The 24,837-nt window shown below is 41.9% G+C and overlaps 1 protein-coding gene across 1 annotated transcript in view; it reads left to right on the forward strand.

Moving 5' to 3' along the window:
* Positions 1-24,837, forward strand: part of LOC126354274 (disintegrin and metalloproteinase domain-containing protein 22-like) — a 901,625-nt gene that overhangs the window by 425,930 nt on the left and 450,858 nt on the right. Inside the window, exon 4 of the mRNA XM_050003815.1 lies at positions 23,545-23,624. Within this exon, the coding sequence (XP_049859772.1) occupies positions 23,545-23,624 (80 nt within the window). The remainder of the gene's footprint in view (positions 1-23,544; positions 23,625-24,837) is intronic.

A 24,837-nucleotide genomic window follows, 5' to 3' on the forward strand; every position in this document is an offset into this window, starting at 1 on the left:
TGTTAAAGTGATCGATTCCATGTTGCACTATGGTTGGTACTGCACGTTAAACTATAACTGACTGGCTAAGTTAGTTCAAGTATCGGAGGAAGGCAGTAGGAAGAAGAGTAAAACGTACTGTGGTTTTCAAATCAACTTTCGAGTTGAATACAGCTACGTTTTACACAGGCGACTTACTTGTCTCGGTCGACTACTAGCGCCAAGAGAGGCTACTACAGCGCCCATGGCGTTTTATTCCTGTACTCACACTCGCTTGCTATGACTGTTTGATTTCGTTTACACGTCAGCTGCAAGTTTGCTTGTGTTGTGGGCACTGTCTGCTTTAGACTTTGACGCCTGATCGATAAAGATGAGATTATGAGGGACTTTTATAAAAAGTAGACATATAGTAATATAGGACAGGAACTAGCACTGTCAACAGAATTTATTAATATCCAAAGAAAAATTCGTAGCAGATTTTATTGATAAACATCGTATGGTAAGAATGAGATTTTCACTCCGCTGCAGAGTGAAAATCTCATTCTGGAAACATCCCCCAGGCTGTGGCTGAGCCGTCTCCGCAATATCCTTTCTTTCAGGAGTGCTAGTTCTGCAAGGCTCGCAGAAGAGCTTCTGTAAAGTTTGGAAGGTAGGAGACGAGATACTGACAGAAGTAAAGCTGTGAGTACCGGGCGTGAGTCGTGCTTCGGTAGCTCAGATGGTAGAGCCCTTGCCCGCGAAAGGCAAAGGTCCCGAGTTCGAGTCTCGGTCGGACACACAGTTTTAATCTGCCAGGAAGTTTCATCGTATGGTAACTTCTCCACATTGCTCTTATGACAGATGGCCATTTGTTACGATTTCTGAACCACTTGTTAGCAACAGACAGCATTTAAGAGCGTAAAACAAGGTGCATAATTTGTAACGAACTCCTGCTTCAAAGACAGTAAAGGAGGGCATGCATTCGTGATTAAATCTATATATTTTCTCGAGCAAATTAATGTTGGTGTTTCGAAATGCATGAATGACACTTTTCCTATCATGAGCAATATTGCGGCCACACGTAGAAAGCGTTGCTTCACGCAGTGGAGAATGGCAGAACAGAGGCAGCCGGCGATCACGGCATTGCGGAGTAAGTGCGGCACAAATAGCCTTGCTGACAGTAATGGTCTACCAACTGGCTGACGCAAGGACACATGCAGACCGAGCGCCGAGCGAAGCCTGGAGAGTGCTGAGTAAGGGGAAATGAGGCCAGCACACTAAGTTACGCTGCAGTATACTGCAGGAGTAATAACAAGAAGCTGCCTCCGAGGGTAAAAAACGTCCTCCTGCTGGATATAAATAGTGTTACAGTTTTTAGGGATATGAAATGGATGATCACAGACACCCTCGTAGGTAGAGCAGGTGGAAGACATCGGTTCACTGGCAGGATTCTGGGAAAATAAAGGCCAACTATAGAGGAGTTGAATGGAATGGATAGCGTCTTGAAAGGAGGATATAAGATGAACATCAACAAAAGCAAAACGAGGATAATGGAATGTAGTCGAATTAAGTCGGGTGATGCTGAGGGAATTAGATTAGGAAATGAGACACTTAAAGTAGTAAAGGAGTTTTGGTATTTGGAGAGCAAAATAACTGATGATGGTCGAAATAGAGAGGATATAAAATGTAGACTGGCAATGGCAAGGAAAGTGTTTCTGAAAAAGAGAAATTTGTTAACATCGAGTATTGATTTAAGTGTCAGGAAGTCATTTCTGAAAGTATTTGTATGGAATGTAGCCATGTATGGAAGTTAAACATGGACGATAAATAGTTTGGATAAGAAGAGAATAGAAGCTTTCGAAATGTGATGCTACAGAAGAATACTGAAGATTAGATGGGTAGATCACATAACTAATGAGGAGGTGCTGAATAGGATTGGTAAGAAGAGAAGTTTGTGGCACAACTTGACCAGAAGAAGGGATCCGTTGGTAGGACATGTTCTAAGGCATCAAGGGATCACCAATTTAGTATTGGAGGGAAGAGTAGAGGGTAAAAATCGTAGAGGGAGACCAAGAGATGAATGCACTAAGCAGATTCAGAAGGATGTAGGCTGCAGTAGGTACTGGGAGATGAAGAAGCTTGCACAGGATAGAGTAGCATGGAGAGCTGCATCAAACCAGTCTCAGGACTGAAGACAACAACAACAACAACAACAACAACAACATAGAGGAGACTGCTTAAATCATTTGTGCATCCCACCATAGAATAATGCGCATGTGATTGGTGTCTGTTTGGCTCAGGGGAGAGCGGCACAGAAGTGTTGGAAAACTAGAAGTGGCCAACGCTTCTGGATAGACCCAAAAATCCCGCGAAAATTTACTTACATTGTTTCGAGAAGCAGTATTAAATGAAGAACGTAGCGTTCTCTGCAGGTTTCCTCTATAAATGTTTTGACAGATAAATATCTCACCAATGTAGCTTGTTATTTGTAAATAGCTACGCCTCGAAGAGATGAACATTTTGACCCTTCATTCACATTGATAATGGCATCTGTTCGTGAAATATTTCAGGTTCCCTCAAATCAATAATTACCCTGATTACTTTCAAGCGATTAATTCGTTTTTCGGGGAAACTAGATCTTACACTGGTCAGTTTCATCCTCGTTTTTCCATCTCTTCACTCGGGTACAAAACTTCGGGTGAAAATTGTCCCTCAACTCACTAATCAATTTTAGTTAGGCGTCCCGTTAGCCAGTTTCATACCCCATTTGTCGAGTTCCCACTCTTCGCCTGGCTATAGAAATTAGGACAAAAATTTTTCGTCAAAACAATAATCAAATTATTCTTAATTATTTTCAAACAATTTTAACTAGGCCTTGCACTGTTTAATTTTAAACTTGAATTTTTCCATTTTTCGCTCTTACTTTGGCTATAAAAATTCACATAAAAATTCTCTTATCTGACTAATTAAGTTTTTTTCTGAATTGGCCTGATTAGTTTCAAGCAATTACTACTTAACAAGCTTCATGCTAATCTATTTAATTCCTCATTTCCAACTCTTTGTCTGGATATAAAAATTAAGACAAGAGCTTTCCTTCAAAACATTAATTTAATTTTTTTAGGTATCATGGTTATTATTAAGCGTATAATATTTTTTGGGGTATTAGGCCACATGTTGTTCAATTTTTTACCACATTTGTCCATTTTCCACTCTTAATTTGGCTGTAAAAATTCCGACGACATTTTTCTTCAAATCACAAGTTCATTTTCTCTTAATTGGCCTGATTACTTCCACATGCAAACTGAGGCAACGAATGAAAATTTGTACCAGGGCGAGCATTCTAACCCATGTCTCATGCTCACTAGGCTGATGCACTGTAATATTTCCCCTAAATTGGATGGGAATTTGGACTGAAGAGAGAAGCGTGCTAGACTAGTCCGTGCAGTTGTCAAAAGTCTCTGTGCCAGGATATGGTAGTGGTCAGCGTAACTGCCTAGTGAGTAGGAGACCCACGTTCGAATCCTAGCCTTGGTACAAATTTTCATTCATCGCCTCGGTCTGCGCATATACATCATTGATGTTTGAGACTTGAGAAGGTCTCTTGAACCATATAGTTTCATTTGAATATTACTGGAGCGCTTACTGGGAGACCAAAAGGTAGCAGGATCGAATGCTGGTCGGACTAAGGAAATTTCTCAATCTGACTTTAACGTAGCTTTCATCTCTCAGTGATGAGTCAATGATGTGAAGATTCACCAGGAATGAGTCGTGGATCGGATTCCACGTTAGAGTGCAGGTTCCATTCCCCCGTAATTTTACTGGGGCCTTTTAGGGACACACAAGTCGCCGAAGTGGCGTCCAATTGAAAGACTTGAACCACACAAAATTATTATACTAGATGAAACAGATTTTATTATTGAATTTTCCGTTTATTTCGGTATCTCATCTTTCAAAGAGAGGCCATGGTGACTACAAAAAAAAAAAAAAATGATGATAATGCTTTGGCTCTCGTACGGTGCTCGTAAATGGGCAAGGAAAACATTAAATGATTAGCGCGTGTATGAACACCTCTCGCGCTTTAAGGGGAGAGGCTGACCTGCCAGCAGCGTTCACGGGGTTGGCCGCCATGTTGCATGCCCTCTCCGGATTTTACCTGTCAATGCGGCGTGTTACGTCATTAGTCATACCGGTCCAGTAGGCACAATCGTAATTAAACTGCACAAATAACGGCGGATCCCCCGCCAGCCGGCCGGTCGCGGCGCGAATCTAAAACATAATGTCGTTTGGATTTCATTCGTTTAGAGCGAGCGGCCGGGGGCGACGCGGAAATTGATTGTGTGCCGCGGAAGCCGGCACGTAATTGGCCGCCGGCGCGCTGTCCGCCACGTGATTGGTCAGCCAGCCTCCGGCGCGTGTCGCCCATCGCCCGTCCGGCGTTATTCTTTTTTTATCCCCTCGCAAGTTATGTTCCGTGACCGAGGGTGAGTGAGCAACACAAAAAAAGAAGCGAGAACCCTCTCTAGGCTTCCCGGTACGTAGAGGGAACTAATTTTTCGCGCTATTTACCGCAACGCTTTTGACCTTTCTTTTTTTTCGGTGGCTTGTGGACGATTTTGATGTCATATGACTTGAATACTGATGTGGCTTCTGTGGAAAGCACGACATGTCGACATAGAGTGCGAACAAATTTCTTTCGCTCTCGGTGATTCGTAAGCTGCTCTGACGGTGTGCACCCGAGATAAAGTACGCTCGTGTGATGTCATTCGACGTTTCGGTAGGTCCGGGCGGTGGAAAAATAAACATTTTTATCGTCAATAAAAAGCCAGCGACGTATCACTTCTCGTGTTAAATGATTAAATGTTATGTTCATTATCTACTGGACGTAGCATCTACGATAAGGACCACATTGTGGTAACCAGGTTGACGCCCCCCGCATCATCATTCACAGCCAACTAATCCCTTAATGGGTAGAATATGAAAGGAATTATGGCCTCACTAGTACTTATTTCGTGTATACGTTAGCAGCCCACATTAACTTAACCGTGTGCCTGCTGAACGTGCAGTTATCAGATTCGTGCACTGAGCCACAAATACTGTGAATGGAAATGAATAAAAGATGTTTCAGTTTACTTAGCACTGTGACGATGATACAGCCCTGGCCTTAAACAAAGATCCAAATGAAAGCAGACATTTATTAGACGTTAAATTATAGCACTCTGTCGTCAGGCCACAAGTGGCGCATCGGGACCATCCGACCGCCGTGTCATCCTCAGCTGAGGATGTGGATAGGAGGGGCGTGGGGTCAGCACACCGCTCTCCCGGTCGTTACGATGGTTTTCTTTAACCGGAGCCGCTGCTATTCGGTCGAGTAGCTCCTCAATTGGCATCGCGGGGCTGAGTGCACCCCGAAAAATGGCAACAGCACATGGCGGCCCAGCCGGTCACCCATCCAAGTGTCATCCACGGTTAACTTCGGTGACCTGACGGGAACCGGTGTTTCCAATGCGTCAAGGCCGTTGCCCTTTGACCTTAAAATATAGATCTATAATAATTCTCTTGTAATTAAATAACTAAACCTAACTTAAACTTTGTTTCTTTTTTCTTTTCTGTCAGGTCACGCACACATTAACTTACGCTGGAGGCTCCCATTTTTCAATAATGAAATTCTTAACTAACTTATAGCTCAACGAGGTCCATTGCTTTTTTCCGCCAATTGTATTCTTGAACTGCTTTTCAAAACACATTTCACTTCCCATTTTCTAAAATTAGTTTTCGATGTCCATTTGCTATTACACAACCATGTTGCTGGTCTACTTGCAAAAGTTCATTACTCTCCGACCTAAAACATGCTGTCGCACATTTAGGGCGTTAAAATAAAAGTCCATGTTTTGGGAGATGGTAGTATGGACCAAACCATAAAGATATGTCCAGTAAATACGTGCCCTATAACGCATACCTTAAGAATTTATCTTCGTTTCTGTGAAACATTTGTTTTCTACTGAACAAGTGTTCATAACTCTTAAGGTATCTTTACTGGGCATTTTTCTTGTCTATGATCCATTTCGCCAGCTGCGGTGGCCGTGCGGTTCTAGGCGCTCCAGTCCGGAGCCGCGCTGCTGCTACCTAAGCAGTTGAGTCCTATAGTGCTCAGAGCCATTTGGACCATTTGAACCATCTTGATGTTCGTTACTGACACACTACCTAACTGGAGTCTCCAAACACCTCAATTGCTGGACCTAGGATCCTAAAACCATGTGATTACCTTGGGAGATACCTTTCAATTCGTGAAAGCCAATAACATTTACCATTGAAAAATTACTTACTTGAAGGCGAGAGCTATGTAAGTTATTAAGCAGTGTGGGCAGTCAAATGGGTAGGCGGATTTCGTTTTCGATGAACGGTGCTCATTAATATGGAAGTGCTGAGGAATACCTTAAGACCAAAAAGGTATTGTTACATACAGTGTGGCTACTCAACCAAATCGTCTTTCCATATATATTTCTTGAAATGGCTGGTCTAATTAACGAGGCAAATCTTGTGAAGAATACAGTTATCAACAATGGACTGCAATGAGTGAAAATCGTTTATGTTACGCTGACGAAGCAGCAGGTTGTTACTCTATAAAGCATCAGTCTTGTGGAGATGCTCATCTCACAATGGACATAAAAAGAATTAAGATCATAAAACTTTCATTCCATTCGGAACCTGTGTGGAGGAACATCATTATGAGATGTGACCCGACGAGGAGGAATGCACTCCAGGGTTTGCTGTGGCATGGAAGCTAACAGTCTCCGAATATTACTCGTTGAGGAATTTCTTGCCATGCCTAAAACAGATACTATATCAACTGATATAGACCGAAAGCTGGTGTCTAGCATGGTTGTATAAACTGAGGTTACAGAAGTCATGGGATAGCAAATGCACATATACAGATGACAGTAGCATCATCTACACAAGATATCAAAGGGCAACGCAGTGCCGGAGCAGTCATTTGTATTCAGGTGATTCATGTGAAAAGGTTTCCGACGTGTTTACAGCCACACGTCTGGAAAAAAACAAACCTTGAACGCGCCGTAGTAATTGGAGCCAGACACGTGGGACATTCTATTTTGGAAATCGCAGGGAAATTCAGTACTGCGAGATACACAGTGGCAAGAGTGTGCCGAGAATACCAAATTTCAGGCATTACAGCCTTCCCTTAACTGCCGAGAGCAGTGGCGTTTGCGTAGAGTTGTCAGTGCTAACAGTCAAGCGATACAGCGTGAAATAACAGCAGAAGTCAATGTGAGATGTATGATGAACGTATCCGTTAGGACTGTGCAGCGTAATTTGGCATTCATGGCCTATGGTAGCAGACGACCGATGCTAGTGCCTTTGCTGACAGCACGACGTTGCCAGGAGCGCCTGGCCTGGGCTCGTGACCATATCGGGTTGATCCTAGACGACTAAAGAACCGTGGCTGCGTCAAACGAGTCCCGATTTCAGTTGTTAAGAGCTAATGGTAGGGTTCGAGAATGGTGCAGACCCCACGAAGTCATGGAGCCAACTTGTCAACAAGGCACTGTACACCCTCGTGGTAGTGCCATAATGGTGTGGGCTGTGCTTACGTCGAATGGACTCGGTCCTCTGGTCCAAATGAACTGTGGAAATGATTATGTGCAGCTACTTGTAGACCATTTCGAGCCATTCATCGACTTCATGTTCCCAAATATCCATGGAATTTTTATGGGTCACAATTCGCCATCTGACCAGTCCACAATTGTTCGCGACTCTGGACAATTCGAAGGATTTTTTTGGCCACCCAGCTCTCCCAACATAAATCCCACTGAATATTTGTGGGACATAACTGAGAGGTCAGTTCCTACACAAAATGATGCACCGGCAACACTTCCGCAGTTATGGACGGCTATAGTGCCAGCATGGCACAATATTTCAGCTGGGAATTTCCAACGACTTGCTGTGTCCATGCCATATCAGTTGCCCCATGACTTTTGTCACCTCAGTGTAGGCCGGCCGGGGTGGCCGAGCGGTTCTAGGCGCTACAGTCTGGAACCGCGTGACCGCTACGGTCGCAGGTTCGAGTCCTGCCTCTGGCATGGATGTGTGTGATGTCCTTAGGTTAGTTAGGTTTAAGTAGTTCTAAGTTCTAGGGGACTGATGACCTCAGAGCCATTTGAACCTCAGTGTACGTCATCCCTTCAAATCGCAGACATGTTTATTGGCTACACATCAAGAGATCGTCAAGGATGCGTACATTCTTCAAGCAGTTTGTGGTGTGAGCTTCAATGTAAGCTTTTGCATTATCCTCCTGGGATATGCGGTTTAATACCCTGCTCATAAACAAGGTTTACCATTCTGGGCACATGCCGCATTCACCGTTCCTTCAGCAATTCCCAGATCAGTCTCACTGTCAATTGCAATAGCTTCCCGTACAGTGATTCCAGGAAATCGAGAGATGTGGGTCTCGAGAATGTTTGCTTCCTAGGTCGTGGTGTCAGTGTGACCGTCTCAGACAGAAACGAGCACCGCCGAAGGCCACTCACTCTCCCAACAGACACTGGTTCTACATGACGCAAGTCACTGATGTCTATGGTAACATGTCAGCGGTAGATGACACATGTCAAATCGAGATCTCTAAGCAGCTTCCAGCAATGTTCCCCAGCGGTTTGTAGCCTGTTGACGCCTGCCTGGACTTCAGCACCTGTCATCCTCTATTGGTGATTGCCGGTCAGACTATCCTACGATCTTCACGTGGTATAATCCTTCTGGAAAGCCCCGTGCCTGGTCTTCCCACAATTATGTTCTGAGTCTGCCTCGTCGCCGCCAATTCTGGAGTCACTGTAGGGCAGCAGCCTGTCTGATGCCCTCACGTCCTCTAACCGGGTGGTTATAATTAAAGTGCTCCTATTCATGGAGGTGCAGTGTGGGGTAGATATGCTAAGGCATTAATGAAGAACCAATTTACGCTGGAAAAACATTAGTTCCATTTTTTGGCCATCAGATGCAAATCTGAGACTCTACAACATTTCGTCCACCGTCTCTTGGACAAATTACTTAAACAAGTTAATATTAAAATCGACAATATACCTTTCTCACTTGTTAACTTTTCCGACCTGTGTACCATTCCTAACTTATTACATATGAAAACATTTGTATACGTCTCTCTTGCATTCAGAGCGGCGGATTTGCACCTGGTGGTCAGAAACGGAACTAACTTTTTTCACCTGGTGGCCAGAATTGGAACTAACTTTTTCCCGGCGTAAACCAGTTCCGCATTAACGCACTAAAATATCTACCAAGTTTCGCTGACACACGATAATTATAGCGCAAATTGGAGCCGGCCGGAGTGGCCGTGCGTTTCTAGGCACTACAGTCTGGAACCGCGCGACCGCTACGGTCGCAGGTTCGAATCCTGCCTCTGGCATAGATGTGTGTGATGTCCTTAGGTTAGTTAGGTTTAAGTAGTACTAACTTCTAGGGGACTAATGAGTTCAGAAGTTAAGTCCCGTATGGTTCAGAGCCATTTGAACCAACAAATTGGACCTCTGTGAATAGCTCTACTTTAATTACAACCACCCGGTACCAATAATTCCGTTTTCAACGTCCAAAATATGGCGATAAGTTGCATGTGCACATCGTCTAGAATTGCTGTGTTATGATCTCCGTCCGAAAAAATTCCCGCGTCGTTAGGTACACCCATTAGCTACCATATATGTACATTATTGTTCATCTGTAGGAATGCAAATATTATTAGCGTTACTCAGTGTAATGCTGTCTGTCGTCAAGTTTTGTGAAGAAAATGTCTACCTCTAATCACTGCTTTATAATAAATATTACATTAAAAAGGCTAGTACTGGTTTCATCAACTAACAACAGACACTTCTGCAAAACCAGTCTACGAAAGTCGAAAATACATTAAATATCTGCGAACACTCAACAAAATTATGATGATCTCTTGAACATTCGCTTTAATTTACCAGCTGTTTGAAGTTACATGTACTTTGTCCAGCTTTTATTTAGTTGCTGATAGGTTGCAGTATGAGCAGTATTATGCAGAATGAGGCTTTAGTCAGTTATTACTGTGCATAGTTTTATGAACTGATTGATTTTAAAGTAACTGATAAATGCAATAAAATTTCTCTCAGTTGAAATAATATTGTCTCTCTCGTTTAAGATTGACTCAGCAGTAACAGTGAAAGGATAGGATCCTACTGCTCATTACTGAAGCAAGATAATCGGTAACACGCAAGTTAATTGTAGTTTAACTAAAACCACTATGATGCTCAGAATATTACGTCCACAATGCTGCCAAAGCTGTATATGTAACTAATCAATTAAATCGTTCGATATTACTTTGAGGCGAGTTTCAGACAATGCGAAGTAATATACTCTGTGGTAGAGATGGTGGATCCGCTCCTGAACTAATTCATAGAGTTGAATCTTTCAAAGGAGTGAACAATCAGTGATTCACAAAATAAGAGCGGTAGCTCCAAACGTTTCCCACAGCAGAGAGAGAGAGAGAGAGAGAGAGAGAGAGAGAGAGTCAAGCAGATCAGTGGGGCCTCTGCTGGTCAGAGCACACTGCACGCCACACAACACAGCCAGCGCCGGCCTCCGCCCTGCTTCTGCCTTGGCTGCCTGCATTGTGCAGTGCCCCATTGGATTTTGTGTTTCACATATGCTGTGCCGTTTCTGTGCTTCCTCTGCCCCGTGTGGCGCACCGTAGCATCGGACTCCGTCGGCGATCGTTTCAGTCGCACGTCCTGCCCTCTGGGCAGTTGATGCGAGCAACAGGACAGAGAGCCTCCTAGCGGAGAACATAGGAACTACTTGCAACAACCTGCTCGCAAGAGAACGGACGATTTGTCTCGGAGCGGGTGACTGTTGGCCGTTCACCGCTCCCCCTACCCGCGGAACTCGTCCGCTCAACGCTCATCCCACCGTTCTCGTTCTAGCCAGAGCGCTGAGCAAAGCAACTCAGGTGTCACTCTGGCCTCTGCGGTCTCAGCTCACGCAGTAATACAGCTTGCGGCTCGACCTGCATGACTCAGCGCCTCTGCATCGGAGTTCGTCTCTACTGGATATTGTTCTTCGTAGTAATACCGTTATGTATATTACATAATTATGTTATGTATACATCATTTGTTTTTATTTTATTTTTATTTGTTTTAACTGATCAGATTAGGTTCCTGACGGCTCCTCTTACAATAGGATTTTTTATTATGGTCACTCGAATTTACGCTTTAATTACGAGCGAACAGGTAAACATATAGCAAAATGTGATACACCAATATTTTCCTTGTTTTATTCTGCGGAAGGCTATATGCAGCACTTTGGTCTTACAGTCAAATTTATATGTTTTTTTCTTATTGTAGTACGGATTTTGCGATTTTAGGCGTCTTCGGAAAGAAACATTCACTTCAAAAATATATGGCTTGCGATGTATTTGTACGAAGTTAATGAAATTTTAATACATTATAGCCAAATATATTGTTAATGTAAATCTCAAGTTACAACATTTCCCGATCACCCAAAAAACCACGATAGTGCAAAATAAATCAATAATCAAAAACTTTGTCATATTGTGGAAATTTCAATAAACAATACAAAATTCTTACTCATTATCTGTGTTACATCAAAATAGGATCAAATAAGATCAAAATACAGGGATAGTATTGGAATAAACCAAGTTTAAAGCGCAATTTGCCTTCCATTTATTTTCTATTCTGAATGAGTGGTGAGTCATGAAAAAGAGCTAGTTCATTTCAGGGAGTGAGCAGTTCTGATCCGATCTCTGAAAAGAACAGTTTTGCCCATCTCTGCTCTGTGGCAGACTCTTCTTCAAAGACGAACAACTTTTATCAACATAATACTCTTCTTCCAATACTTTTTTACTGGTATTATATGCTCGCTAATCCATTTACAATGCCTTGCTGTATGTAAAACACCATTTTCAAAATACAAATACCATTACGCACTATAGCATTCCTCCTTTGCTTTCGTACTTCATCACAGCTAAATTTCAAGTACTTCTGATTCTTTCGCCGTGGCAACGATAATACTTCCAGATTTGAAACACCCTTTGAATTTTACACACCACAAATTTCCCTGACTTTGCCAGCATTTCTACCACAAAGTTCTTCAATTAAGTAATGAGCATTTACAAAATTAATGAAGCACATACGTATCCAAGAAATTACATAAAAATGGCAGAATTAAATAATTTATAATTATAAGGCACATATCCCATTCAAGAAAATACTGGAGTATTAGTGTGGTAGCGTCCTGTGGAGATGTTCATGTAGTCGCATTTTTCATTTCCATCTGCGTACGTATATCGTCAAACGCAGAACTGATGTGAAAACTATCTCTTCGTTCAAACAAGTACGACACTGGACTCGCATTCGTGTTGTGGCATTCAGATTTAGGTTTCTCTGCTGTTTCCGTAAATTACTTACGGCGAATGCCGCAATACCTCCATTACATCAGACGTGTTGAATATCTTACGCGTATCACAGCCTCATGACAAACGATCGTTAAAAGTCCTCCCTCTCTCCTCCTACCTCTTTCCGCATTACATACAAATTCTTACAACAGCGATTAAATAAAGGCTGTCCCATACTGTTGTTCAACCATTACATATTTATGCAGCTAGTGTGTAATTTTGTACACGATTTTTTATTAGGCATTTTTCCCCGATACAACACTCTCAGTACAGCCGCCACTTAAACCGAGAAAAGTTTCTACGGAAATCACCATGAGAGCAAGTTTCGGCATGACGAAAATACAGAATAATAATGAAAATTGTGTTTATTGTGCCAGCCACAATTTTTGCACAGTTCGATAATCAAAATGTATGACCGGGAGGACATGGTAACTGTTTATTCCAATGATTTTCAGTTGATTTCATCAGATATCGATGATAACTGACGGAATATTCACGAATATATGTCTTTCTAAATGAATAGTTCTGTTATATAAGATGCAGTCGTAATGCCTGAAACCATTTTGATCGATGCTCTGCAAGCAACTTACTCCATCACATGAATGGCACGGGAATACACGAAACTGCAGATGGGAAATAATAAACAATCAGAATCAGAATAACCAAAAACCTTTTCGTGTTGTTCAACTTTAACAGACTGCACATTTTCGATGTTTGTAAATTTTTCATTTCCTTGATATAGCTGTTTATCGTTGTCCGTAATAGCTTTCTGTTTTAATTTGTTTTTTTGCTGTAGGTTCGCCAGTCAATGCAAACTGAAAGCTTTTTCAAACGTTTTATGTTCGTTGCAAGCACATTTTTTGCAGCGTTCGATGAAAAGGTAATTTAGCTTTTAATAGCGGTATGAGGCGCATACAGGTACCTCGGCAAAACTTTTCTGATCGCTTAAAACATAACAGAGACCTTGTGAACGTGTGTAGTTGTGCGTGCCTTTAGTAGGACCCTTTGAGCGGAAAAAATTTTTCAGGTCTCACTCAGGTGTTTCGAAATGTTGTCGGTTTTAGTCAAAGACGGTATTCCACTTTAATGTAGTCAAAAGCTTTTGTGTTTTCAACTGTGAAATATTATCCAGCGCGCCGCAAATATCCGAAGTTTCATTTGCCACGTGTCGGGGCAATATATTGCTAAAAAAAACTTGAAAATTAAAAGTAAGCATAGGAAGGTTAGCCACGAGAGTTGCACAAATATTTATTTCAATTTATATGTGCAGGAGGAACTGTCCACAAACTGGAAAGAGGTAAACACTGAGTAGCGCTGTGGGTGTTGGAATTTGGCTTTATAGAGCTTCCAGAACAATACAGTCCCTTCGATTTTCTAAAATGTCAGTTTAACTCTCTATAGATGTGGTCTTTCATACAAATGCAGTAATCAGGCGGTACAAAAAGAAAAGCCTGTTTTCCTTAATAGAAACACTACGAAGGAACTTTCAGAAAAATAAATTTACAGTCACTGGGTGGGCAAAACTTTCTCCCTCACCACCACACGGAATCTGTCTGTGTCAAATTATGCATGAGACTAAATAAGAATACAACCAATATGTACGATATTGCGGTGGATGTGTTATTCCGAATTACGATGCAATGTTCCCTAGGACATGCGTCGTCATTCGGAATAACACAGGCACTACAACATCGTATTGATCCGCCGACTCCAGGTAAGCGACTTGCAAGTAAAATATCTCCCTGTACCGGAATATACAAAATGGATGTACGAGTAAAGGTTGTACGCATATGGTTAACGACAGATGACAGATTGGATCTGGCCGTGCGTCGTGCTCGGGTCGTCAAATGTTAAGGCGATCGCTCCCGGTAAGCGGGGAATCCGGGTTCGAGGCCCGGTGCGCCACAAATTTTCATTGTCGTCATTCTATTATACAGCTGATTGTTGTCCACATTTGTAATTGTGAGTACATTTCATATACAAGCAATATGTGTCGAATTTCACAAAAGAATTAGTTGATTACGATCTGGCATCCATGTTATTACTCCGATGTCGAGTATAGTAATATTACAATTAAATACGATAAAACAAAACTCTGATGAATATCAGATCAGAAAAATCAGCTAAGATGTTGCGTTATAAAGCACATTTATATAATAGTCACCACACTAAACAGGTACGATCGGGAAACAACACATTTCGCATAGGAAATGAGCCATTGTGCACAAAGAAAGAAAAAATTTTCAAGTTAGAGACTTGAAGCAATCCACCGGGGTTTAGCAGACAACAACGCGTTATATCACTATTTCAGTGCGCCATAGAGCTATTAACGCTACACTTCAGGTCTGGTTTCATACCGATTTTAATGCCATTGCGCTAGAAACTGAATAAATAACTGGAAACCTAGTTTTGTGGATCAAGGAGTACAAGTAAAATACAATTTTAAGAAAAACTACCAACCAAACAGACAAGCATAACTCAGTTTCTTAAATACGTACTGGTGATACCAAAAGACTGCACAGAATAACATTATAGTAGCTTCATTCACCCGTGGATCACAGTCATGAGGAAATTGTGCATTTCATCGTGTTACAGCTTTAAGAAAAAAATACAACTCATACCGGGTGTTTATAATTGAAGTGCAGCTACCCACAGAGGCCTAGTTTGGGCTGTAATTATCGTAAACTTGGTAGATATGCTAATGCGCAACCGATTTACGCTGGAAAACAAATTAGTTCCAGTTGTGGCCACCGGATGCAAATTTGGCGCTGTACATTGTTTGAATGGCGATGTGACATCCACGCTGTCATTTGACAAGCCATAACGTTAGTGAACAGAATGGCTATCGACAAGAGAGGCTATGCGGCATTATCGAAACTGTTTTACGTGAACGGCAGCAATTACAGTGCTGCATTGAGAGAGTATAGACGACTCAAAAGGCTTAGAGAGGCCCGATGTCATTCAATGTTTTAAAGAAGATAATGAAATACGAAAACATGGGTGGGCTTGGTGTGGCATCTGGAAGCGGAAGAGGAAGACTCCTATCCCATTGGAAGTTACTGACGAGGTCGCTGTTGCTGTAACTGACCACGGCGGGCAGTGTCACCAGAATTGTCCGTCCCATGGTGTATCCGTACAAGATCCAGGCGGTGCAGAAACTGAAATCTCACGATCCGCAGCAACGTCCTGAATTTACTGTTTCGTTTCTAGGGTGGATCGAAGCTGATGGATGACATGTGGCCGGGAAATATTCTCTGAAGTGACGAGGTACAGTTTACACTACCTTGTGCAGTCAATGCACTGAAATCTAGATTCAAATGATTTTTTTTCGTAATGTGGGGCACAATCATAATATATCTTTAAAGTCAGTATCGCCATTAGACTTTTTTATTTGCAATGTTACATTTACACGATCATGATTTCGGCTTTACAGCGCCATTATCGAGTGTTTTAATGTTATACAGTGCCTAAGATGGCATACTGTTGTATTTAAAATTTAAATATAGATACAAATCAGATCCTTCCACGTTTCACACTGATGCAAAGATTAATTTTCCCAAGTATTTTACTTATTTACATATGTAAAGCGTTATTTTAGCATTATTTGTTTTTATGCGGGGAGGAAGATAATCATATTAGAAACTGGAGCACTTAGTATTAATGTTCCACAATAATATTTTTTTTTATTTTACTGGGAACTGGGTTTCAGCTTTGTATGTTATCATCAAACAATTTAAGACTGAACAGACAATCCACACAACATCAGGGAGAGCTCCTAGCTGTACGATCACTCTTATTTTCAAATTTATATGGCTATTTAAAGATTATGCATCTAAATGAAAAACAAAAATGTATTGTTTCAATTTTACATGTTTAAAATAAAAAAATATTATATAACGATGTACTGAATGATTTCAACTCTAAATATGTGAGTAAAAGTTATTTAATCTAATATTTGACTGATATAAACATATTATTCTACTCTAGTTATATATGTGTCAACGGACTTGCCGCAGTGGATACACCGGTTCCCGTCAGATCAGCCTCGTGATGCCAATTGAGGAGCTACTCGACCGAATAGTAGCCGCTCCGGTCAAAGAAAACCATCATAACGACCGGGAGAGCGGTATGCTGACCACACGCCCCTCCTATCCGCATCCTAGAGGATGACACGTAGGTCGGATGGTCCCGATAGGCCACTTGTGGCCTGAAGACGGAGTGCTAGTTGTATGTAGTTGTGTACAATTTTCTAAATTGTACGGTCAGTCTTTGTAAAGCTAGAATATCTCGTTGATGTTGTGTAAACTGTCTGTTATGTCTTGTCTGATGGTGACGTAGAAAGCTGAAAAACGGTTTGCAACAAAATATAAAAGAAGTACCACTGTAGAATCTTAATACTGTACGTTTCAGTTTTTATATTGATGTTTGTTCAACAGTTGTTTAACCATTCTTAAAATTCGAATATTTAGATTTTAAAATTTGCTCTCAATGTTTGCTGCAAAAACTTGTTTCTTATTTGATCGAGTGAAATTCTCCTCAATATTTATTGATGGTGCATAAAGACCGGTTGAGACTGGACATCTGCTAAATGGCATGGAAATGAACCGAAGGGAACGTCACCGTCAGATGGAGATATGTTGAGACTAGACGAAGTCTCACTGTACGGACCGCCAATGTGAGATTATAAGATACCAATCCTTGATACAACAAATAGAAATATAATATCATGATTTAGTATTCAGCAATAACAGTGTTTATTAATCGTCAGAGCAAAATTCATACGGATACTCTTGGGAAGGATGCTGTTGTAAAATTTCCACACTGTAGGGAAGTAAAAGAATTGGCAAAACGAAGTTCAAATATTGCTCAGCATCAACGTTTATTTGCTCATGAAAATATCTATCTATACATGTTACAAAATTAAACCCGCCCGATGCGTTTTTCTGTTTGCATGTGAAGGCTACACTCTAGGAATTTTGATACAGTTTTCACTGAAAGACAGACTGGTTCACGAGGAAGGTTTGTGTATATAATTTATTAACGCTACCCTAAACAAGTCATTTGGCCGTAGATATTTAGTGCTACCAGTGCGAAGCCAGGGCTGGTAGCTATTATGGTACTGTCCGAAGACCGCGTGGCCATACCAAAGCCGGCAACTCGCGCCGATTCCACAGAAGTTAGCGATGTCTCGCTGCTATCCGCACCGACAAAAGTGGGGACCACACCCTCGCTCCTCGCTCCTAGCACCGCAGTGCCACAGCACGGAGACCGATTTACAGCCTAGCATTGAATTGCCCCCGTTCGTGATCTCTGATAAAGTGGGGAACCTCATCAACTTAGGATACATATGTTACTCATAACATAGATGGAACTGTACTTTTGAACTTCGTGAACGTTGTATTTCAAGAGAAGAGACGTATATATCAAGTAATGCTTCAATATTCAGAGACAGTTGTAAATATTCGGCGCATTCCTGTGACAATGAATTGTATAAAGTTAAGTAAATCTTTTTTTTTCATTTTTGCAACAAAGTCTATTAATATTTCACAATATGTTGTAGTTCTGCCCCACTATCTTCAAGATAAATAAAAACTCCACAATAATACGTTACGTTTGCAGTTTCGTCACGTCACTACAGCAAGTATACATACAGACACACCATTAGTCTTTTGATGCAATAAATAGCACCCTTTTACCTTTTCATTGCGTTTTGTTTTGTTTTGTTTTCTCCTAAGTATCATATAACCTCAAAAAAATCTGTTTTTCTTTTCTCCAACAACACCTTTAATAGTTACGTCATAAAAAGTTGTACTACTGAAAATTGTTTTACCAGTTTCTAGTCTTGTATATTCACAGTGTATGCTTTTGATTTTTCCAGGTACTGTAAAATCTAAATCATTCCTCGCTTTCAGATATCTGGCCTGTTTCGAAGGACTCTTATTGGAAAAATATGCAAGTCCTCTTGCAGCTTTCGCAAAGTGAAAACAAAGCACAAAGTAAACCTCAAGAATGGGCAATATCCACGACTATACCATGACTGAATGCAGTGAGAACAGTTTAACATTCAATGTTAGCAGACACTGACACTCTCCCACCCCACCCCCCCTTCTCCCCTCCAGTGTCAACGAAAAACTTTATCCCGAGAATCCTGAAGGTTATCCTCACACTCCACTCAGTTCCTTTGATTGTATGTGTGAATTCCACCATTTTAAATGCATTGCAAAATATTTTGACGTTCCGTTCCATGATGTCCAGTGTGAATAAACTTGAAAAGTTAGAAACCGTCCAATTTGGCACATTTTAAACTATGTTGCGCTGTTGTAGATAATTAAAACTTGAAACAAATACGCACTTCTGATAATTACTTAGCATCACACTTCAAGATGAAACAGACGCGTTTGTAGAGGCGAAAAAAATCGAGGACGGCATGATCCGTGTATTTGGGCGGCTACATCTCAGAATTAAATTTAAACTTGGAGTCTGACCGAAAACTGTGCCTTCTGCTAAGTCGATAGCAGCTGGCGCTCCGTTGAAGCGTTCTTAGGAGTCCTTGCTCACAGAGAGCTGCACGAGTTTGCTGGAGATCCGCCCCCGCCACAGGCACTCTCCCGCAGAAAAGTGGCGCAGCGCTCCCAGGAGGGGGCGCCGATGAGTTGGGGACAGGGGACGCGGACAGGGTGGCAGCCCTGCAGTAAGCCCGCCCGCTGCGGCCAATCTGTGACGTCCTGTTAGCGTCCGACTCCCTGGGGGTTCCCCCTGGCGCGCGCGAGCGCAGCTAACGACGCAGCCGTGCCGCCCGCGGATGTTTCTATTTTTCGCCCACGCTGCAGTTCCCGTCCGAAGCGTGGAACGCATCACTCTGCCGCGAAGGTAGTCAAGAAGAGACAAGGCTTTCACTGGCCACGTACGACAGCTACTACCGGCACGGAGCACTCTAGAGAAATTGTCTACCAAAGCTGTGGACATCCCCAGAGGTCACACAGCATGAACAGAATTTGACTTTAACATGAATGCAGAATTTATCTTGTCTGTGTTAAATGCCTTACGTTCGTGTCACATTATCAAGTTAAGCGGCTCCTAGACAGTCAATATGATAGTTCAATATTTCTGGTTGTGCAATAATATTGACCGTTTAGGCCTATGCATTAGAGTAACCTGTTGCGCAGTAATATTGGATTCATCAAAAACACTTTAAATATATTGCACAATATGACCAATATCATGCCGTCTGTGGGCGGTATTGACAATATCCTGGCCAGTCTTTCACATGTTTCATTCTTTTGCGTGTTATTCACATTTGTAGTCCCTTTTGACTTTTTTCCGTGTTTGCGATACAAAATTTTGTGTTGTTTTGAAAACCCACCTTACGCAAACACTTTATTTCACTATATTCACGCAGACATGTTTCGACACCCATGTATACCCATCAGTGGATCAAATTTTATTGCTGGAAATTAAATTGCAAGTGAAACTGCTTTATTACAAGATGGGTTTTTGTGCCCTTTTTTGACGTTTTTGATAACATGTTGTATTTTCCATTCTAGTGCGTGATGGTTCAAATGGCTCTGAGCACTATGGGACTTAACATCTGAGGTCATCCGTCGCCTAGAACTTAGAACTACTTAAACCTAACTAACCTAAGGACATCACACACATCCACTCCCGAGGCAGGATTCGAACCTGCGACCGTAGCGGTCACGTGGTTCCAGACTGAAGCGCCTAGAACCGCTCGACCACTCCGGCCGGCTCCTAATGCATTATCTCTGGCGGATATCTCTTTCTACTGCTCTTGAGTACACTGTTTCACAAGGTAATTTATAAACTTTACTTCATTCGTTATTTTCCACAAAACGCGACAAAACGTAATTTGAGCAGACACTTCTGCCTCCATACTCATTTAACTGTGAGTTGATAGAGCAATTTTATAATTAACAGTGTAGAAACACTAACTCAATAGCAATAGAAAGAAATATCTACCAGACATACGCAGCAGGACGGAAAATATGACAGTGTCAAAAAACCCAGAAAAGGGCACAAAAATCCATCTATAATAAATAAGTTTCACTAGTAAAGTAATTTTCATAAGTAAACTTGACCCACAAGAGATAACAGATAGGTGCGAAACATTTCTGGGTGAATAAAAGGAAATAAATAGTGTTTGCATACAGCTGATTTTCGAAACAAACTTGGTGAAGCTTTAAGATGATGTGTTGCGTAGTGTGTTCAGTACCGTGCCTATCAAGTCACGTTGCACTTTTCTGTTCTCAGCACACAGTGACCACGTAAAAATGCCTAGAAAATAGTGTCTCCCGCCAAGTGTGAAGTCCTGCTGAGAGGTTTCGCCTGATCTCATGCAGTCCACATAATGTAGCTGTCATGCATTTCGTTCTTCATGAAAATTCTCGGCCGGACACTGGAGGGGCAACGAAGACGCTCCAGCAGCGTTTTGGATGGAAAGTGTTTGATCACCCACCACAAGGCCCAGACCTGGCTCCCTGTAATTTCCATCCTTCGACAACGACCTGCCGACCAGTGTAATCAATCGGCGGAAAGCACGAGTGGCTGCCTTCTATGACGGTATTCGAAAGCTCGTACCACGCTATGAAAAATGTGTAACTCGGAGTGGTAACTATGTAGAGAAGTAGCGGGAAGGTGTAGCTAAATGTTCTATGTAAGACATTTTTTATTTTCACTGTAGTTTCCATTCCGCAACTAATCGGAGGTTGAACAAAAACAGCTCCCGTAATATAACTGTGACAAGAGACTGTTCGTCGGTTAGTGAGAAGTTTCTCATAATTTATCAAATTGAAAATAGATTTACGATACCTCAAACATCCCAGGAAGCATCTTAGATAAACAGCTCAGCTCTGGAAAGCCTGGAACAATTACAATCATAGTTGATTTACATCTGACTGACTGACTTTCAGTAGATAGTTGACGTGGAGGTGACGTCACCCCTAGCATACCTGTATGTGGTGGTGGCAGTGACGATAGGAAAATGATGACATGTAAGTATAATTATGAACTACTTGAGAAATTTTAGCAAACTTCGTACATAGTACAACACACCATCTGTAAAAATATGCTATTAAATTTAAGACACGCCTAGCACCATTATGATAGGTAGTGGGTGAAGGGGGGACATTTAAAAGTAATCTATCATGGACAATAATATTATGAACAGGCATATGAGAAAGTACACACACATTCGTCCTAGCACAAGTCACACACACACACACACACACACACACACACACACACACACACATGACCACTGTCTCTGGCTGCTGCAGCCAGAGACTTGTCATGTATGTTGGGGTTGTATAAATGTGTGTCTGCTTACTACTTCAGAAGGAGGTCTTTTGGCTGGAAGCTAAAGTATATAGCAGTATTATTCTTGTGCCTGTCTACGACCCAACGTCTCCTCTATGTATAGAGGTTAGCATTCTGTCCTTTTCATAATATTGTTGTAATTCCATCCTGGACTTTCCATTCTTCGAGAATGAACAACGTTAGAGTCGAATATAGAGTTTTCGGGATTGCTGGACTCATTTTTGAGAGCCCTAGGGACATTTTCGTAAGCAAGAATGACATGTAACGCATAACTCTGTACTACTTTGAGAAACTTCAGCCAAAACTGATACTGAGGAGGTAAGTCTTCGGATTTAAGTATGTGATAAATTAGTGACTGTGAATCGAAACGAGAAACAGGCTTCTCATTCACAAATTGTCACTAAAAGTTTAGCATGTACGTGTTGGTCAAAAACACTTGTCTTTTGCATATTATGTTTCAATGATTTGTGGAAAATACTAAATATAAACATGATTTGTGAGATCTCTGTGCTACAGGAAGGAGGTAACAAGGCTCTGTGGTCAAAGAATTATTTTATAATACCATCTTCTGAACCTCCTGGATGGAAAGTTACGTTTCACTTGCTTGATACTTGCAGAATTTTTCTTTCTTTTTGCAGAGGAGTGTCACAGTTACTAAAGTCATCATTCTCAACAAGAAATGCTGACGCATACCCGTGCAGTGGTGCTAGACCCGAGGGTAGCCGGTTCGAATCTTGTCTGTGGAGCCATTATCATGGCTAATATTTGGCTGGCAAGAAGTGATGAGGCGTTGGCGTACAGTTCCTGATCACCAGAGTTTGCAAAAGTGCTGTAGATTAAAATCCAAACCATTCCGCAGTGTCTTGCGGAATGAAACCATGTGACAGCATTGATGGGGTCCGCAGTACGTTGTCCAGTGACTAGCGTTGTTGCCTATGCATCACGGGGTCCCAGGTTCGATCTTCGGCCGGGTCTGGGATTTGCTCCGCCCGGCGACTGTGTGTTTGTACTGTCCTCATCAATTCGTCATCACTCGCGAAGGTTGCGATTTGGACAGTGAAAAGATTGGGACTTTGCACGGGCGCTGATAACCGAATAGTTGAGCGCTCCACAAATCAAATATCATCATCACCACTACCACCACCACCACCACCACCACCACCACCACCACCACCCCCACCATTGATAGTAATCTGTTCGTCCGGATGGAGGCATTAAGCTCGGCGGCTCGTTGGTGCTATTCGTGAGTAGTAGGCAACGTGCTGTCACTGGATTTCTGCGTACCTTTGATCAAAACGCCACAAATACGAGATCTCATTGCACAGTTTCTCGTTGCAGACATCCACACGACACCTCAGAACAGCTCTGAGAAAAACAATGCCAAACTACACTCCTTACGACACAAGCACCTTGCCACGATCGGCAGTGAGGGATTCCTCCTGAGTATGAGAGTGATGATAGTAAAATGATGGCAGTGATACGGTTATGTATTTCTACAGATCTGTTATGCGATTCTTCTTGAAAACTAGAGCTACCTATGGCTGTTGCTAATTAATTGGAAACGCTCCTTTGTTCCTTAGCTGCAAGCTAGACTCCTGGTAGAACAGAGGCCATATTATGTCGTATAAATTACGCACAACGCAACATCATATTGTTGATTGTTCCTCCGTCCTAGTTATTATAGTTTTCATTGTTATGTCGCGGTCTGAAGCTCAGAAATGCTGGCTGGCGCTGATACAAAACCCTTCTGCCGCTTCTCGCAAACAGCTGCTTCTGCGACCCGCTCAGTTTTGGCTTCTCTGTTTCAGACGGGGAAACATTTCCACCGGACGTCGCTGCTGATAAAAGCGTTTAACCACAAGTTCCGCCTTGACCTGGAGCTTAATACGTAAGTCAATCTCTAATGCTTATTTCCTGTTTCGGCGTAATTATCAGTGCCGGCGCGTCGAGTTGGGTATCGCTGGTACGCAGTTTGCGCTTTGCTTTCACCCTTACCTCAATAGATAGAGAGAAGCAGTTTTACGCCTGTGATCATCCACGAAATAGGACCGAAGTCACAAGATTTGTGCATAATTTAGAATATTTACTTTTTACTTAAAGGTCTTCCTCCGTGTGCTGAATTTACGTTGAAAAGTATTATTTTGTTTTATTTTTTACTGGTGAACCCGGCAATGCTTCTCAGTTGTTAAATTTGTTTGGGAATTGGATATACGTCCTAATTTCCTCGTCCCTACCTTTCCTCCTCCTCCCTCCCATAGTCCACCTCCACTTCTTCCTCCCTATTCTGTCCATCAGCTTCCCCCTGTTCTCTATACATATCTTAACCACATTCTCTCTATCCATTTCCTCCTCACTCATCTCTCTATCCATATACTCCTTCCCCTTCTTTATATCCATTTCCTACCCCCTTCTTTGTCATCCCCCCTCTCCCTCTCTGGCCTCATTTATTGTTATTTCAAACGGACCCCTGGCTCGAAATGGAAGTCAAAATGAATGGGGGAAATCAGTTGGAAGCAATCGTACACGGGGGATAAGAGAGACCTTTCCAGCTAATGGAACGGTGAGGACAATACTTTTAATGACAATATTTCCCATGTTTTAATCCATAAACAGGTAGGATTATATAGTTAGCCATGATCACACCTTTCCTGTTTTCTGTTAAAAATAACTGCGAAAAGGGAAACAAAACCACACATTTTCAGAGCACAGCTTAGCATGTTCTTTCTAGCAGGATGTTTAACAGGAAGATTTAATTGTATTCCTTTTGCCTCCAAACCCTGTCTACGCTCTTCGTCAGTTTCATCGACTCGACGCTCATGCAGCTGGCTTGCGTTGCGAGTATGCCGACGATATCTCGACGCCTCACTGGTGGCATTATTCGTTTTATTTTTTATTTTTTTCAAAGAAATAATCCACGAACTGAAATCAATTGAATATTTTCAACACACCAAATTACCACCAACTGACATCAATATAATGTTTACAATACACCAAAGATATGATGGATATCATCACCATCGATAACACATTGAAATACCGCTTTCAATTTTACTTTTTTTCGCAAAATATCAATATTCAAAGTGGAATTTTTTGTTATTATG

This window comes from Schistocerca gregaria, chromosome 3, assembly GCF_023897955.1.
Source record: "Schistocerca gregaria isolate iqSchGreg1 chromosome 3, iqSchGreg1.2, whole genome shotgun sequence".
Classification (NCBI taxonomy): Eukaryota; Metazoa; Arthropoda; class Insecta; order Orthoptera; family Acrididae; genus Schistocerca; species Schistocerca gregaria.